This window comes from Saccopteryx bilineata, chromosome 10, assembly GCF_036850765.1.
Source record: "Saccopteryx bilineata isolate mSacBil1 chromosome 10, mSacBil1_pri_phased_curated, whole genome shotgun sequence".
In the NCBI taxonomy this organism is placed as follows: Eukaryota; Metazoa; Chordata; class Mammalia; order Chiroptera; family Emballonuridae; genus Saccopteryx; species Saccopteryx bilineata.
Genome location: NC_089499.1, coordinates 14,181,130 through 14,197,702, shown reverse-complemented (window position 1 = coordinate 14,197,702; position 16,573 = coordinate 14,181,130). Strand labels below are relative to the sequence as shown.

At 51.3% G+C, this 16,573-nt stretch overlaps 1 protein-coding gene and 1 long non-coding RNA gene across 2 annotated transcripts in view; both read left to right on the top strand.

Moving 5' to 3' along the window:
• Positions 1–4,046: 4,046 nt before the first annotated feature.
• LOC136314301 (uncharacterized) lies at positions 4,047–11,623 on the top strand. Its single transcript, XR_010727296.1, has 4 exons — positions 4,047–4,195; positions 4,411–4,611; positions 6,513–7,182; positions 10,208–11,623. It is a non-coding gene; the product is annotated as an uncharacterized lncRNA (long non-coding RNA).
• A 2,898-nt stretch (positions 11,624–14,521) lies between these two features.
• Positions 14,522–16,573, top strand: part of DLEC1 (DLEC1 cilia and flagella associated protein) — a 66,457-nt gene continuing 64,405 nt past the window's right edge. Inside the window, exon 1 of the mRNA XM_066245718.1 lies at positions 14,522–14,934. Coding sequence (XP_066101815.1) covers positions 14,536–14,934 — 399 coding nt within the window. The 5' untranslated portion in view covers positions 14,522–14,535. The remainder of the gene's footprint in view (positions 14,935–16,573) is intronic.

Genomic DNA, 16,573 nt, shown 5'->3' with positions numbered 1-16,573 from the left:
GTTGCCTTGCCTGTGAACCTCAGGCAGGCCTGTGTCCCCACCTGAACAGGGTACAACTCCAAAGTTTCAAATACGAATGGAATTCTTGGGGGAAAAAAATGCAGATCTTAAAATGAGTCCATTAACGCAGGCTTGCTTTAATAAATAGATGAGGACGATTGCAACTTTCTACAAACTGTGCTGCCAGTGTGCTCGGGAACAGTAGGACCTTTCATTTAAGTTACAACTTCTCTTTCATTCACCCAGCACTTATTGATTGAGCCCCTACTGTGCGCCAAGGTCCAGACACCACCCACTGCAGGCCTGACTCACTCCCCTCTCACTCCCTGCCTGGGAATAGTTCTTCCATTCCCCTCACTGCAGTTCCAGTCACCGGCGTGGACAGTGAGTCACTTGCAAAGCCAGTTATTAGTACAGACAAGCACACAATAATAAACTGAAGCACAAAGTGATTTGCCTAAAGTCACACCACAGAGAATAAAACATGAGAACACGTGTTAGTGTAGATGAGCTGAAATATGGGCAGAGACAAGTTGTTATTCATTTGGAAAGGGGCGGGGAGCCGAGTGTAATGGGGGCCTCTGTTTTAGAGAAACCATGCAAGGGTTTTTAACTGGAGGACCAAGGATAGGATGACATCTCAATATGATTTGCTTCCTTTGAATTCTTAGGTATTTTATTCTGTGCATTTAAAACCATTAGTCTGAGAAGGGGTCTGCAGGCTTCAGCTAACTGCCAAAATGGCCTGTGGCACAAAATAATTACTAATCAGTGCAGATCAGTGTGTATCTGTGAGGTGTGGGCCTGGAACCCCAGGAACAGAACTTTGAAACATAATTGAGGTGGTTAGGGGACTGGCCACCCCAACTTTTTAGAACCATTATCTCTTGAGGGTATTGGCTTTTTTTTTTTTTTTTAACAGGGACGGAGAGAGAGTCAGATAGAGGGGATAGATAGGGACAAACAGGAACGGAGAGAGATGAGAAGCATCAATCATCAGTTTTTCGTTGCAACACCGTAGTTGTTCATTGATTGCTTTCTCATATGTGCCATGACTGCGGGCCTTCAGCAGACTGAGTAACCCCCCCCTGCTCGAGCCAGTGACCTTGGGTCCATGCTAGTGAGCTTTTTGCTCAAGCCAGATGAGCCCGCGCTCAAGCTGGCAACCCCAGGGTCTCGAACCTGGGTCTCGAACCTGGGTCCTTCCGCATCCCAGTCGGACGCTCTATCCACTGCGCCACCGCCTGGTCAGGTGGTATTGGCTTTTTAAGCAACCTAAAGCTCCTATGCCCAATACTGCTTTATCCTCATGTCTTCTATAAAATGGGTATTGTGATCTTGTGGATGAGAAAACAGGCCAAGAGAGGCAAAGGGATTTGCCCAGGGTCACAATAAAAGGCAAAGATGGGACTGGAGCCCAGGTCTTCAGGAGCCAAGATGAAGCCAGGGCCTTCTTATAGTCAGCCTTCCACCTTTACAAATGCCAGTTCTTACAGTGGGGCAGGAAGAGTTAGGTGTAGGAGACAGATGTGTTCAGTAAGGACAGGGCCCTCCAGAGGTTATGTCCTTTTGGGCACATCTGGGGACCAGCTTGAGAAGCCAGTGCAGCCCTGGCCAGAATGTAGAATCAGGCAGCAACTCACAGGGCATAGTAAGTTGGGGGATGGGCCTCCTGCAGGAACACATACAGGCTGGGTCCCAGGCACTGTTCTAATTGCCTTATGGGTATGACCTCATTCAATCCTCACAGCAACCCTATGAGGTAGGTAGTGTTCTCATCCCCCATTTTACAGATGAGGAAATTAAGGCAAATGAAATCAAGGGATTTGTCTGAGATGAAAAAGCCAAGGTGTGCCCTCAACTAGTTTGCCCAAAATCCATACCTCTGTACTACACTGCCTCTACATGCATGTGGGGCAAGGGTAGAAGGAATATTTCATATCCGGTTGGCCCCAATAGCTCGCCAGGCCAACAGAGGGGGGCTTTCTGCAGCAGACCCCCAACTGCCCCAGCCAGACAGTGTGGTCCTGCAGCACATGTCCAGTACTTTGGGACCTGAAATACGAAAGGGGTGCAGACTCTCCGATGAGAGAGCAGACAACCTGGGACAGCACGGACAGAGTGACTACCCCTCTCTCTGTGACAGGTTCTTGCTTCCCTGTCTGGTTTGCAGGAGGGACAAAAGGCAGTCAAGGGGAGTGATTGTGGATGATGAGCTAGAAATGGCAGAGCCTTCAGGAAAGTGGCGTGGGATTGTAGTATTCATGACAGCCCCACAGGAAGGGCTGGACAGTCAGGCATTCAGGAGGTCTCAAACAGGATGGGCCAGGGCAGCCAAGGCCATGACACAGGACTGGGGGCACTGGCTGAGTCTCCATGCAGCTTCCTCTCTAGGGAAGATAACAGGGCTGCCAGGGGAGAGAGGTTGGACAGAGGCACAGATGCCTAGGATGGCCCATTCCAACATGACCTGCGGCTGCAGCCATGCCAGAGGCGACCAGAGGTCTTTTAGGTAGTCTGAGTGTGAGGCAGGCCCGGGAGAGGTGGCGGTGTGCAGGGTAGAAGACAGTGCTGGCTAAGGGATGATAAGAGAGAAAGCAGAGGTTCCCAGTGTGGCTGCCTGAGTGGTCAGTCTCCCTTCCTGCCAGGCTGTGATCATAGCGATGTCCAGGCTGGCAGGAGCGTTAAGGACACCTCTGGCCTGAGGAGAGAAGAGGGAGCACTGGGAGGAGTAGGGATCCTATGACCCAGCTGGCTGATGTTGCCTCCAGGAGCCCAGGCTACGGGTATGAGGGTAACAGCTCTGGGCACTGAGCAAGGTCTCTCTGGGCCACTGGGACAGGTCTGGGCCAACTGGAAACATGAGACAGACCAGAACTGGCTGATAAGAACATCTGAATCCCCCTGAATTCCAGGAGTCAGTAGTGGACAGCTGGAGGGCTCTGCCATTCTCTTTCCCAACTATGTATTGTCTCCATGTATGACTAAAGTCTCCAACCCTAAGGGTCCTAGAAGACAGAGGGAGGTACAGTTAAACAATGATTAGTGTGAGAGGGGCGGGGTTTGCTGAGCCGACAGATGATGGGGCGAGGAGTGGGAGCACGAGGGTAAGCTTCCCAAGAAGAGGTAAGTCTGCAGGCTGGAGCAAAAAGAGGCCGGGTCCGAGTTGGAGGTCCCGTCCAGCCATAAGACCTCAAGGCCCTGCAGTCGGGAGCCCGCGGTTGCGCTCTCTGCTGGACAGTCAGCGTTAGCGCAAGGAGCTGGCTCAGACTCCTGGGGCCGTACCCGGGTCGGAGGAGACAGAGCTCGGCTGGACAAAGGGTGGAGGCTCAGGCATTTCGAACTGACACTTGGTCCTGTCCCGTCAGGAAGGTGCGCAGCTGGAGGAATCAGGCTGTTCCCCCCAGCCTCGGCATCGCTATGATTTCTGCGTGGGGCAGTCACGGCTGCACCGCCCGACCTGGGCCATCCTTGCACAGCTCGCCCCACCTCCCTACCCTCCCCCGCCCCACACACACACACCCCGCCACACCCGCGCAGCCTGACGCGGTTCAGGCACGCCTGGGCTTTGGGGAGCTTCTCCTGGTCTCCCGGACGGAGCGCGGAGAACTCGGTTATTCGTGAATTCCAGTTCCCTCCCTCTTCAGCGCCCCCGTGTGCGCTGGCCCATGGAGCCCAGCCTTCCGTGACCAGGACAAGGGGGAGTCTCCGAGACTGGGCGACTCAGGGAAAGTCTTCAGAGAAGTCTTCAGACGCGAACCCCTCCCTGAAACTCCCCCCCGGTTAGATCTGGGGGACATGACTGGCAACGCCCAAGGTCGTGTGTGGCAGTCTCACCCCGAGTTCTGGGCCGAGATTTTCCCAATGCGACAGAAGGGTCGAGAGGCGGGCCCGGGGCGGGGCGGGGCGGAGGGCGGATGAAGGAGCTGGGGGTCTTCCGCCCCGAGCCGGGACAGCTTTCTGCCGGGCTGGCTCACGCAGGGACTTTCCACGCGCCAACTGGGCACTCACCATGCAGGGTCAGGAAGTCCCCACCCGAGTCCATGACGGACGTGCGGCCCGGCGGGACGGGGACAGCACGGCGGGAGCGGAGCGCCGCGGGACACACGTGCGCGGCGACAGCGCCAGCGGCCTCGGGTCCCAGCCGAGCGCAGTGGAGGAGACTCGGAGGTACTGTGCGGGGAAGAGGCCGGAGGTGGGCCTGGGACACTGCCCCGCCCCCGGCCCCCCGCCCGCCCGCCTGTGCCCCGCCCCTCCGGTCCACCCAGCCGCGTCTCTCCCCGCCCCATCCCGGGGATCCGGGAGGGAAGGCAGAGGTAGAGGCTGGGAAGCCCGCCTAACCCTGGCTGTTGGCGGGTAGACGCGCCCCAGCCAGAAATAGCATGATCCCTCCCGCTTCCTCCACCGCAGCCACCCACAGCCGTGGGCCCTGTCATTACCAAGGGCGGCCCAGCCCTACGCCCTGCCTGTGGGCGCCTCGCTGGGGTTGGGGTGCTGCTCCATAGAATCTGGCGTCACCCTGGGGAAGGGACAGCGTCATGTCCGAAGCCCAGCCAGGCTGCTTCGAAAGGGAGTCTCTGCCTCCAAGCCTCCAGCCGCCGCTCCCCACAGGTCTGCTTTCCCTTCTGCAAAATGGGTACAGAAGTTCCGAGGTCCTCAGAGAGGAATTCCTGAACCTTGTCTGGAGAAGGGTCCCCTCCCCTCTCGCTGGGAAGTTTCAAACCTCAGCTCCCTGTGTGTGTGGTGTGTGTGGTGCGTGTGTGGTGTGTGTGTGGCCGGGAGTTGAACTTGGGAGGTCTGGGCACTAGTGAATCGCCTAGGCTTCCCGGGCTGATAAAGCCAGTGTGAGTCTGGCAGAAACCAGTTGAGCCCCTTCTGGAGAAAGCCCTTCTTCCCAGCACAAGCAGGCCTAGCTGCTCTTGCCTCCTGCTTCTGAGGGTTGAGACTGGGTCGGGACTTCAGCACTTGGAGAGCCCCCCTCCATCGCACACCTCCCTCAAGCCTTTTATCCGGCATTCACACCAGCTGTCTTGTCCTCCAGGAGGGGCACCTCCACCCCGACCCCTCCACCCTAGCAGACCTGTCAGGGTCTGCATTCCTTCTGCTCAGGGATGAGCAGGCCCACACTGGCACGCCTCCCTTTGGAGCCCCAGCCCGGCGGTGGCGACGGTGAGGGGTTCTTTCTGTGCCTTCATCTCTCCTGTCTTTCCTAAGTCAAGATTCACTCTTCTAGTCCTGCCCTCTGGGGGCCTCGCACTTAGACCTCTAATGACCCTGGGGGCCTGCAAGCTCCTCTGTTCAGTAAGCCAGACGTCCTCAAGCCCAGTTCTCTTCCCAGGCAAAGACCCAGTGAAATCCTGACACCAGCAGTTAATTTGGCTTCATCTCAAGCATCATTCCTATTTATTTACATCACCTCCCAGGGGCTGAGCCCCAAGCCCGAATCAGGGCATCATCTGGGACTGTCACCTCTCCCTTTGCGCAGGTGCCCGTGGTGCGGGCTGCAGCCAGGCTCCTTCCTCCTTTGCACACCCCAAACCCACCTCACACAGGCCGTCTTCTGGCCTCTGGCCCAGACAGAGGAGCCGAAGCCTCCTGCCTGGCCGGGGCTGTTGGGCAGCAGAGGTGTGGCTGACTCAGAGTTGGCACATGCTACCGGGCTCTACTAGAAGGCTGGGCCACACCCTGCTCGGGGAAACCAGGCTGCTGCTCTGACTTGCGGGTCAGCCCACACTCCCGTGCTCTCCTCACCTCTCCCAGCTGTCCACCCCTTCCTCTCTTGCAGGCTGGGAGGCACTCTGCTTGTTTCCGCTGGGTGTGTAGGCCTGTGTGGTGATTATGACTGTGCCTTGTGTGTGGTGGGGGCGGGGCCAAGGGGACTGGAGGGCCCAGCAAGAGGCTTTGTACCCAACCACAAAGTTGCTGGATTCTGCTGCCTCTGCCTAAATTCCCAGGGCCCTCTGTGGGCCCAGCCCTGGCCAGGTGCCCGATTTACCCTCCTCAGAACCCAGCCCTCAGCGACCTCTACAGGATGCCCTGAGGTCCTGGTGACTATGCAGGCTCGGTTGGGTGCAGCGAGAGGCCACGCCTGCCCAAAGACTAGTTGGCTAATGGTGGAGTTTCAGGCATCTCACCACATGCAGCTGATCATCCTGTTTCAAGGTGTGTGTGTGTGTGAGTGGTATTTGGGGAGGAGGCTCCTGGGATGACTGGAGACAGGTGAAACCTTGCATGAGGGCCAGTGAGGAGGACCTGGAGTTCCTTCCTTTGGCCCCTCCACCACTGAGTTCTCTGGGGACAAGGGAGGATCAAAACAAGAATGCCAACTTTCAGGACGGGCAGGTTCCAGGTGTGCTTCAGGGCTGGGCCTGCCCCCCCCCCAAACCAACCTGGACAAGCCAGATGAGTGCATAAGGTTTATTCTGCCCCCTCCTTGTCTTCAGAACCCCTGTCCCAGGGCATGGGGGCTGGGGGGCTCTTTAAACCTTGGTTCCGCTGTTTCCTACTATTAGACCTTGAGCAGAAACCATCACATATTGGAGCTCTACCGTCAGGAACGGTAATCCTCATCGGAATCAGCTAAAGTAACAGATGTTGACTCCCTGGAGTGGATAAATGCCTGCTGGACAGACATACCCCGGAATTCCCGCTCCCCACAGCTGTCCTCTACCCAGCCTCCTCCACTGAGCCTGCAAAGTTCATTACAGCTCTTGGTCCAAGGGTGTGCCTGATGCTTACGAAGGCTGGAAAACCCACACCCCAGCTGAGCTCCCTCCAGAGGGTTCAGGACCTAAGTCCAGATGCATCACGAGGAAAAGTGAAAGGCGGCCTCTCCTCAGGGAGTAGCCATGGCAAAGTGAGGATGCTCAGATCATGCCAGGACACTGCTGACCGTGCCGGGACCCAGGATGCCGTGCCGGACCACAGGATTTCTGGGCCTCTGGGTAATCCCAGAACAGTATGGGACAATTTACTTTTCTATAAACCAGGTCCTGTTGGGCCTTCTAAGGGCTTCCACTTTTACTTTGGGGAAAATGGGGAACACTTGGATGCTTTCAAGCTGAGGAGGGACATAAATGACTTGTTTTAAAAGGATCACTTCAGCCTTTAGAAGGAGAAGGATCATGGAAGGACAAAGGCTGAAGCAGGGAGCCCTGTGAGCAGGTGCTCACACTAATTCAGGTGAGTGGATGGTGGCTCGGGCCCCAGAGGTAGGAGTGGAGAGCATGAGAACTGGTAAGATTCTTGATGCACTTTGATGGTAGAACAAACAGGATTTACTGGTGGGAGCTGTGAGAGGGAAGAGTCAAGGGTGACTCCATCTTTTGGCATGGGCCACCGGAAGGAGGAAGTTCCAGTGACTGAAATGGGGAAGGCCAAGAAAGAGCAGGCGCTCTATTTGGCCACATTAAGTTTGAGGAGCCTTCAAGCATTCAAAGGAAGATGTCAGGTACAAGATGAATGCATGAATCTGGAGTTTTAGAGGGAGCTGTGGGCTCGGGGGAAATTTGGGATACAGTTCAAAGCGCGTTTAAAATGTCCAGAAGCCCCCACCTAATGCTAGTTGAGTCTTCTCTGGGACCATCTTTCTAAAGAGTGATTTGGCAATATTTCAAATATTAAAACGTGCATATGCGCCCTTTGGCCGAGCAGTTCTAATTCTAGGATATTAGATTATTACCTAATCTATGATATCTGTGTATTATATACATTGTACAAGGTAAAGTTCATAGCAGGGACCTGATTAGATAACGTATATTTCCATACATTGGGTTTCCTTGCATCTGCTTAAAACAAACAAACAAAAAACCCCATCTTTAGTGAGTTCCTGTAGAACATAAGTAAAAAAAAAAGCAAATGACTGGGTAATATATATAATATGTGTTATGTAATATATATAATGTATACTATAATGCAGGGGTCCCCAAACTACGGCCCGCGGGCCACATGCGGCCCTCTGAGGCCATTTATCCGGCCCCCGCTGCACCTCTGATAGGGGCACCTCTTTCATTGGTGGTCAGTGAGAGGAGCACAGAATCCATCCTCATCCTGTGCTCCGGGAGTACTGTATGTGGAGGCGCCACAAAGCGCAGCATGGCTCACGTACAGTACTACTTCCTGTGACGTGGGATGCACGCATCACGGCTCCGGAAGCACGTCATATCACCTGTTACGGCTAGCAGTGACAAATATGGAACCGGACATTGACCATCTCATTAGCCAAAAGTAGGCCCATAGTTCCCACTGAAATACTGGTCAGGGCCCTGGCCGGTTGGCTCAGCGGTGGAGCGTCGGCCTGGCGTGCGGGGGACCTGGGTTCGATTCCCAGCCAGGGCACATAGGAGAGGCGCCCATTTGCTTCTCCACCCCCCCCCCTCCTTCCTCTCTGTCTCTCTCTTCCCCTCCCGCAGCCAAGGCTCCATTGGAGCAAAGATGGCCCGGGCCCTGGGGATGGCTCCTTGGCCTCTGCCCCAGGCGCTAGAGTGGCTCTGGTCGTGGCAGAGCGATGCCCCGGAGGGGCAGAGCATTGCCCCCTGGTGGGCAGAGCACTGCCCCCTGGTGGGCCGAACATCGCCCCTGGTGGGCGTGCGGGGCGGATCCCAGTCGGGCGCATGCAGGAGTCTGTCTGACTGTCTCCCCGTTTCCAGCTTCAGAAAAATACAAAAAAAAAAAGAGAAATACTGGTCAGTTTGTTGATTTAAATTTACTTGTTCTTTATTTTAAATATTGTATTTGTTCCCATTTTTTTTTACTTTAAAATAAGATATGTGCAGTGTGCGTAGGGATTTGTTCATAGTTTTTTTTATAGTCCGGCCCTCCAACGGTCTGAGGGACAGTGAACTGGCCCCCTGTGTAAAAAGTTTGGGGACCCCTGCTATAATGTCATTTGTGCTTCTCAATAAATTTTTTTAAACTATAGTTATTGGTGTTTATACAGGCAGAAAAAAATAGCTGAAAAGATCCAGAAATAATCCAAGGAAAGAGATTGAGAGGAGGACACTCATTTTTTATTTTTTATTTTTTTTGTATTTTTCCAAAGCTGGAAACGGGGAGGCAGTCAGACAGACTTCCGCATGCGCCCAACTGGGATCCACCTGGCATGCCCACCAGGGGGCGATGCTCTGCCCATCTGGGGCGTCGCTCTGCTGCATCCAGAGCCATCCTAGCGCCTGAGGCAGAGGCCACAGAGCCATCCTCAGCGCCCAGGCCATCTTTGCTCCAATGGAGCCTCGGCTGCAGGAGGGGAAGAGAGAGACAGAGAGGAAGGAGAGGGGGAGGGGTGGAGAAGCAGATGGGCGCTTCTCCCGTGTGCCCTGGCTGGGAATCGAACCCGGGACTCCTGCACGCCAGGCCGACGCTCTACCACTGAGCCAACCGGCCAGGGCCCATTTTTTATTCTTTATGCACTATTTGATTTTTTTTTTTTACCATGATGACGTATAACTTTTGAATTTTAAAATTGAAATTACTTAAAGGGCCAAACAACGTGTGAAGGGAAACCAGAAATAAACAACAATTCTGGTCAGTGGAACACACTATAAAATGAAGAGGGCAGCTTAAGAAATTCCCTTTGAGCTGCTGAATTCTTCACAGGGGAGGGGGCTGGCAAGTGGATCAAAGGTGGCGGAACCCTTTGTTACTGGGCAGGGTTTGAATCATTTGTTTACTCGGTTAGTCAGAGCGCAAACTGAATGCTGGGCACGGTGGACTGAGGGAAGAATCCAGCTTATCAGGCAGAGAGATATCGGTAGAAGAGGGAAAAGAGAGTGGAGATGGGGAAAGCAAGGGACCAGAGTGAGTCATTAAGAGGGACTGCGCAGCCACAGATGGTACCGAAAGGTTGACAAAGGACAGAGGAGTGGCCATAGCCATTGGAGGAATTGAAGGATTCCTGGAGACACCAGCCTGGACAGAGCAGAGGAGACTGAAGCCAGAAGGTGGGAGGGGGGGTCAGAAAAAGGGGCGACCTCTCCTAGGCTGGGTCAGACTCCCTGTGACCTCCGAGGCTGTCTGCAGGCAGGTTAGAGAGGCCAAAAGTGATGGGCAGGATCCATTGTCTTGTCCTTCCCTACAACAGGGAACAGGGCCCAGGAGTCTCCATAAGCAGAACTGCTTAACTAACAGGACTACCTGGTTTGGGCAGGCCCATTCTCATGTTAGAGCAATGGAGGCCCCCAGACCGTTCCCATTCTCTTACCACACACAGCTCCTTCGTGCACCACTGGGGGACCGGCATGCCAAAGCTGCCTCCACCTCCCACCAAAGCTCCCCCTTCGTGCCAACACCGGTCGGTCAGCAATGGGAGGAAGGCCGTAAAGAAGAGACCTGCACAGGCCCTGTCAATGACTCAGGATGTCTGGGCAAGTAATTTGGGGGGCCCAGGTACTTGGAGGACAGGCATGGGGCATGTTACCTTGGCCTGTGGTCTCCTCACTCTGTAGAGAAGGGTGTGGCTGGACGAGAGCCAGAGCAGGGTCTTCTCAAGGACACAGTCTAGGGCAGGGACTCTAGATCGCCAGCTCTGAGGACAAGGCACTGGAAAGGACAGATGAGGGAGCGGAAGTGGGCCAGGTCTGTGGGCGACCATCCCAGGGCTCATCTCAGGAAGTGGGTTTCAGGCTAAGGCACACAGACTCACCCCAGGAGTGAAAAGGAGTTAGTTAGTTGTATCGCCTGTGAGCAGAAGCCACACTGTGCCAATGATGACAGCCAATGTGATGTCAAATGCTGCCCTGGACAAGAGCAGCCCTCTTCCTGAACATCTTAGTGGACAACTATCCACCTGGTCACACATTCAGCATATTTGGGAGTCATTCTTAACCCTTCTCTCTCACTCCCATCTATCAGCAAGTCTTGCCCATTCCACCTTTGGGATCTATCCCTAATCAAATCCACTCCTGACCTTCTTTTAAGTCCTTCCATATGTGCTGCTCTCTCCTAGCTTTTAAGCAATGAGGACCTTCTGCAAGGAGTTCCCTTCTCTCCTGGCTTACTTCTACTAGTTCCCCCTTTTCTTTTTCACTTAAAAATGAAGTAATGCCTGACCTGTGTTGGCACAGTGGATAAAGCATTGACCTGGAAGCTGAGGTCACCAGTTTGAAACCTTGGGCTTGCCTGGTCAAGGCACATATGAGAAGCAACTACTACAAGTTGATGCTTTCTGCTCTTCCCCCCCCCTGCTTTCCCTGCCTCTCTCCTCTCTCTAAAATAAATAAATGAAAAATTTTAAAAAGAAACGAAGTATAATTTATGTACAGTAAAATTCACCCTTTGTAGTGTACAGGTCCATGAGGTTTGACAAATTCATACAGTTTTATAACCACCACTACAATCAAGATATAAAACATTTCCATCATCCCCAGTGAATTCCTTCATGCTCCTTTAGAGCCAACACTAATTCTTGTCACCAGCACCTGGCAACCATGGACCTGTTTTCTGCTTTGCATTTTCCAGAATGTCCTATACATGGAATCATACAATATGCAGCCTGTTGAAAATGGTTTCTTTCACCCGGCATAATGCATTTGATAATTCATGTGTGATGTTTCCACTTTATTGTTGAGAGTATTCCATTGTATACATGTACCACTATTTATTTATCCTTCTACCGCTAGATGGGACATTTGGGTTTCTTCCAGTTTTTGAAGATTATGAATAAAGCTGCCTTGAACATTTGCATAGGGGCTTTGTGTGCCTGTAAGTTTTCATTTCACTTAGGAAAATATCTAAGAGTGGGACTGCTGTATGTGTAACTTTATAAAAAATTCCTAAACTGTTTTTCAGAGCTGCCTTCCTAGTTCCTATTTGTATTGCAATATATGAAAACTCAAGTTGTTCCACTTCCTCACCAGCACTCGGCTAGTTGATTTTTTAAAAATTTTTATTGATTTTAATTTATTATGTTTACATAGATTCAAGTGTCCCACAGATATATCTCCCCCCTTCCCCCGTGTTCCCCTCAACATCCCCCTTGCCTCCTCCCCCCAACGCCTTTCCCCCTTCCCTCCAGGATTTGCTGTCCTGCTCTCTATAACGCTGTGTTATGTGTATATAATTTCACTAATCTCTTTTCCTTCTCTGATCCCATCCTCTCATCTCCTTTCCCTCTGGTCCCTTTAATCCCACCTCTGCCTCTATTCCGTTCCTCAGTTCACATTGTTCATTGGATTCCTCAACTGAGTGAGGTCGTATGATATTCTTCTTTCTCTATCTGGCTTATTTCACTCAGCATGATAGTTTCCAGGTCCATCCATGTTGTCGCAAAGGTAAGATTTCCTTTTTCACAGCTGCATAGTATTCCATTGTATATATGTACCAAAGCTTTTTGATCCACTTGTCCACTGACGGACACTTGGGCTGTTTCTAGATCTTGGCTACTGTAAACAATTCTGCAGTAAACATGGGGTTTGCTGCAGTTTCTTCTTTTGAATCAGTGATTTGGAATTCTTAGGATAAATTCCTAAAAGTGGGATGGCTAGGTCAAAAGGCAGTTCCATTTTTAATTTTTTGAGGAATCTCCATACTTTTTTCCACAGTGGCTGCACCAGTCTGCATTCCCACCAGCAGTGCAGGAGGGTTCCCCTTTCTCCACATCCTCACCAGCACTTATTATGTGTTGTTTTGTTAATGAGCACCATTCTGACAGGTGTGAGGTGATATCTCATTATGGTTTTAATTTGCATTTCTCTAATGACTAGTGATGTTGAGCATTTCTTCATATGCCTCTTGGCCATCTGTATGTCCTCTTTTGAGAAGTGTCTATTCATTTATTTTGCCCATTTTTTGATTAGACTGTTTATCTTCCTGATGTTGAGTTTTACAAGTTCTTTATAAATTTTGGTTATTACCCCTTATCAGAAGTATTGTCGAATATGTTCTCCCATTTGTCTTTTTACTTTGTTCATATTATCTTTAGCTGCACAAAAGCTTTTTAGTTTGATATAGTCCCATTTGTTCATCCTGTCCTTTATTTCACTTGCCTGTGGAGATAAATCAGCAAATATATTGCTGCGAGAGATGTCGGAGAGCTTACTACCTTTGTTTTCTTCCAAGATGATTATGGTTTCACAACTTACATTTAAGTCTTTTATCCATTTTGAGTTTATTTTTGTGAATGGTGTAAGTTGATGGTCTAGTTTCATTTTTTTGCAGGTAGCTGTCCAAATTTCCCAACACCATTTGTTGAAGAGACTGTCTTTACTCCATTGTATGCTTTTATCTCCTTTGTCAAATATCAATTGTCCATAAAGGTGTGAGTTTATTTCTGGGTTCTCTGTTCTGTTCCATTGTCTTATATGCCTGCTCTTATGCCAGTACCAGGCTGTTTTGAGTATAATGGCCTTCTAGTATAACTTGATATCAGAAAGTGTGATACTTCCCACTTTATTCTTCCTTTTCAAGATTGCTGAGGCTATTTGTGTTCTTTTTTGGTTCCAAAAAGAATAAATTTTTGGAATATTTGTTCTATATCTTTGAAGTATGCCATTGTTATTTTAATAGGAATTGCACTGAATTTATAAATTGCTTTGGGTAATATGGTTGATTTGTTTTGATTGATTTGCTGATTGATTTCACATTCTACTACTAAGTGAGTAGTGCTTTTTGTGATTTTAATTTTCACTTCCTTGATGACAAATGGTGAATCTACTTGTGCTTTTAAATCTTTGGTCTTCACTTTATCCAAAAAGACACTACTGTTCACACTCCCTCTACAGACCAATTCAGTCCTTTGTGGTTTTATGACCACTAACATTTATCTCCACTTTAGCCTTAACCCACTAAACTGCAGTTGTTTTCCTGTTCCCACCTTGTTCACCACCCTGGTCTGTCACACACACACACACACACACACACACACCTCCCTGAGGACAAAGGCACATCTCTCACTTCCTTTGGTATTTCCAGCTCCCTGTACAGACCTCAAACAGAATCTTCATACAGTAAATATTGTATGAACAGTGTGGGGAAAACAACTATGTTAGGCTTGCTCGTGGGTTTACCTGCTCCAAGCACTTTGCCTGATTGATGCGTGGGTGAATGGCAGCACCACCTGTGTGTGATCTCCGTAAGGCTGGCGGTGCTAGGCGGTAATTCTTCCAGATCCCTGCTCCCCTGCTCCCCTGCCCTACTGCAAAAAGTAGATTTTCCCTTGTTTATTTGCTCATCTATCTTTATGAGCCTCTAACAAACCAGTATGGCCTGAGCTTTACAGCTTGCAGTTTCTCTACTGCCCAAATTCAGTGAGAACCCGCCTGGCCCAACCACCAGCATTACAAATTAACGATTGCTTAACAAATTAGAAAATGAACGCATAAAGATAGGTAGTTAGGAACACGGTTTTGCAATCATTCTGTCCTGGCTATGCCCATTAATCCTTTTTCAACTAAGCACAGCTGACTATAGGTGCTGCTGATAATGCGAATATTAGGTATTTATTACAATGATGCCAGCGACACTGTGGAAGAGGAGGCAAAGCGGAAAAGGCGGGGCCCCAAGCGGAAGTGCAGCGGAGAGTTAGCAGCGTTTTTAGTTGCCATGGAGACCGGACAAGCCAGGGATTGCCCTTCCTCGCAATCTGGGTCCTATGAGGCCGCTGGGGCAACGTGGACGCCATCCTCACATCTGGCCCGGATCTGCAGCCCCAGCGAGTCCATCTTGCTGTCTTCTGTCCCCTACCCCGAGGATTTCCATGACGGCTTCAGAAGTGGGCCACCCCACCTCTCGCCGCTGGCGCTCTCGACGCTTCCCGAGCCTCAGCTGCTGCGTCTGCGCCCCACCTCGCTGCGCACCCAGGACATCTCGCACGTGCTCACCCGCGTCTTCCGTAATTTCTACACGGCCGAGGTGATCGGCGACGACTTGAGCACAAATTTCATCAAGGCTCGAGGCAGCGAGGATGCGCACCACGAGGAGTTCGTGGACAAGCTGCAGCAGGTAACACGGCCCAAGCCCCCATGCGCTTCCTACCGGTGCTCACCCGCGGTACGGACCGTGTGGGGCAATCAGGACACCCCCGCAGAAAGGCGAGCTTCTGCAGTACTCCGCTGTTGGACAAGTGTCAGCACCTGTCGGGTGCCAGGCGCTGTTCCAGGCACCGAGGGTGCAGCTGGGAAAAGGCCCAGATCCTGCCCGCCCCAGTGTATCCAACATTCTAGTGGAAGAACACTAAACGCACACTTACACAAATACACACATACTACACACAAAAGTCCTATATCTAAAACACCTATCTTTTTTTTTTTTTTTTCTTTTTCGAAGTTAGAAGCAGGGAGGTGGTCAGACAGACTCCCGCATGCGCCGACATACCCACCAGGGGGCGATGCCCTGCCCTTCTGAGAGATAGAGGAAGGAGCCGGGGAAGGGTGGAGAAACAGATGGGAGCTTCTCCTGTGTGCCCTGACAGGGAATCGAACCCGGGACTTCCACACGCCAGGCTGACGCTCTACCGCTGAGCCAACTGGCCAGGACCTGTAACATCTATCTTTGTCTGCACACATGCACATATTATGTACAGGCAAACGTCAGGGATATTGCTGGTTTGGTTCCAGAGCTCCGCAATAGAGTATGTTATAAAGCAAGTGGCGATCTTTTCTCTGGTGGAAGGTTTTGCCTTCAATTTGTAAAAAACACACCTGTGAAATGCAATAAAGTGAAGTGCAATAAAACGAGGTATGCATAAATAAAACGACTGTGACAGCGGAATAGTTGTTCTGCAGATAATGCTAAAAGTTAACCCCATGCCCCCCTCCCCTTGGGGGAGCTTGCCTTTGTATCGCAAACCACAATCTTTTTTTTTTTTTTAAATCACAATCTTTAACCGAGGCATTCATGCCCACATTTCAGGAGGCATGCCCAGACTTTGGAACAGCAACTCTGCCTCCTCATCGGTGCAAGGAAAGCAGCTGACCTGAGTTCTCTCTTCTGGGTCTGAATGCTGCCGGCACTGTTAATGACTCTGAAGGGAGGCGCAGCTGAAGGCATTCAAGCAGCTGAGATAAACTGAAGACCTGGTAGCTGGAGGCTGTGTGCTCACTATGCTCCCTGCAAGTCCTTTTTTTTTTTTTTTTTTTCTTTTCTGAAGCTGGAAATGGGGAGAGACAGTCAGACAGACTCCCGCATGCGCCCGACCGGGATCCACCCGGCACTCCCACCAGGGGCGACGCTCTGCCCCTCCGGGGCGTCGCTCTACCGCGAACAGAGCCACTCTAGCGCCTGAGGCAGAGGCCAAGGAGCCATACCCCAGCGCCCGGGCCATCTTTGCTCCAATGGAGCCTTGGCTGTGGGAGGGGAAGAGAGAGACAGAGAGGAAGGAGGGGGGGATGGAGAAGCAAATGGGCGCATCTCCTATGTGCCCTGGCCGGGAATCGAACCCAGGTCCCCTGCACGCCAGGCCGAAGCTCTACCGCTGAGCCAACCGGTCAGGGCCGCAAGTCCTTTTTTAAAGTGGGATCTGGGTGGTGCAGCCCTTTTCTACCACAGTGGTGTGCTAACTTGTGTTTGGTATTTCAGAGTTTCACTTTAAAATCAGGAGTCAGCAGACAGGTTTCCCAGCTCACCTCTGTTACTGACTTCC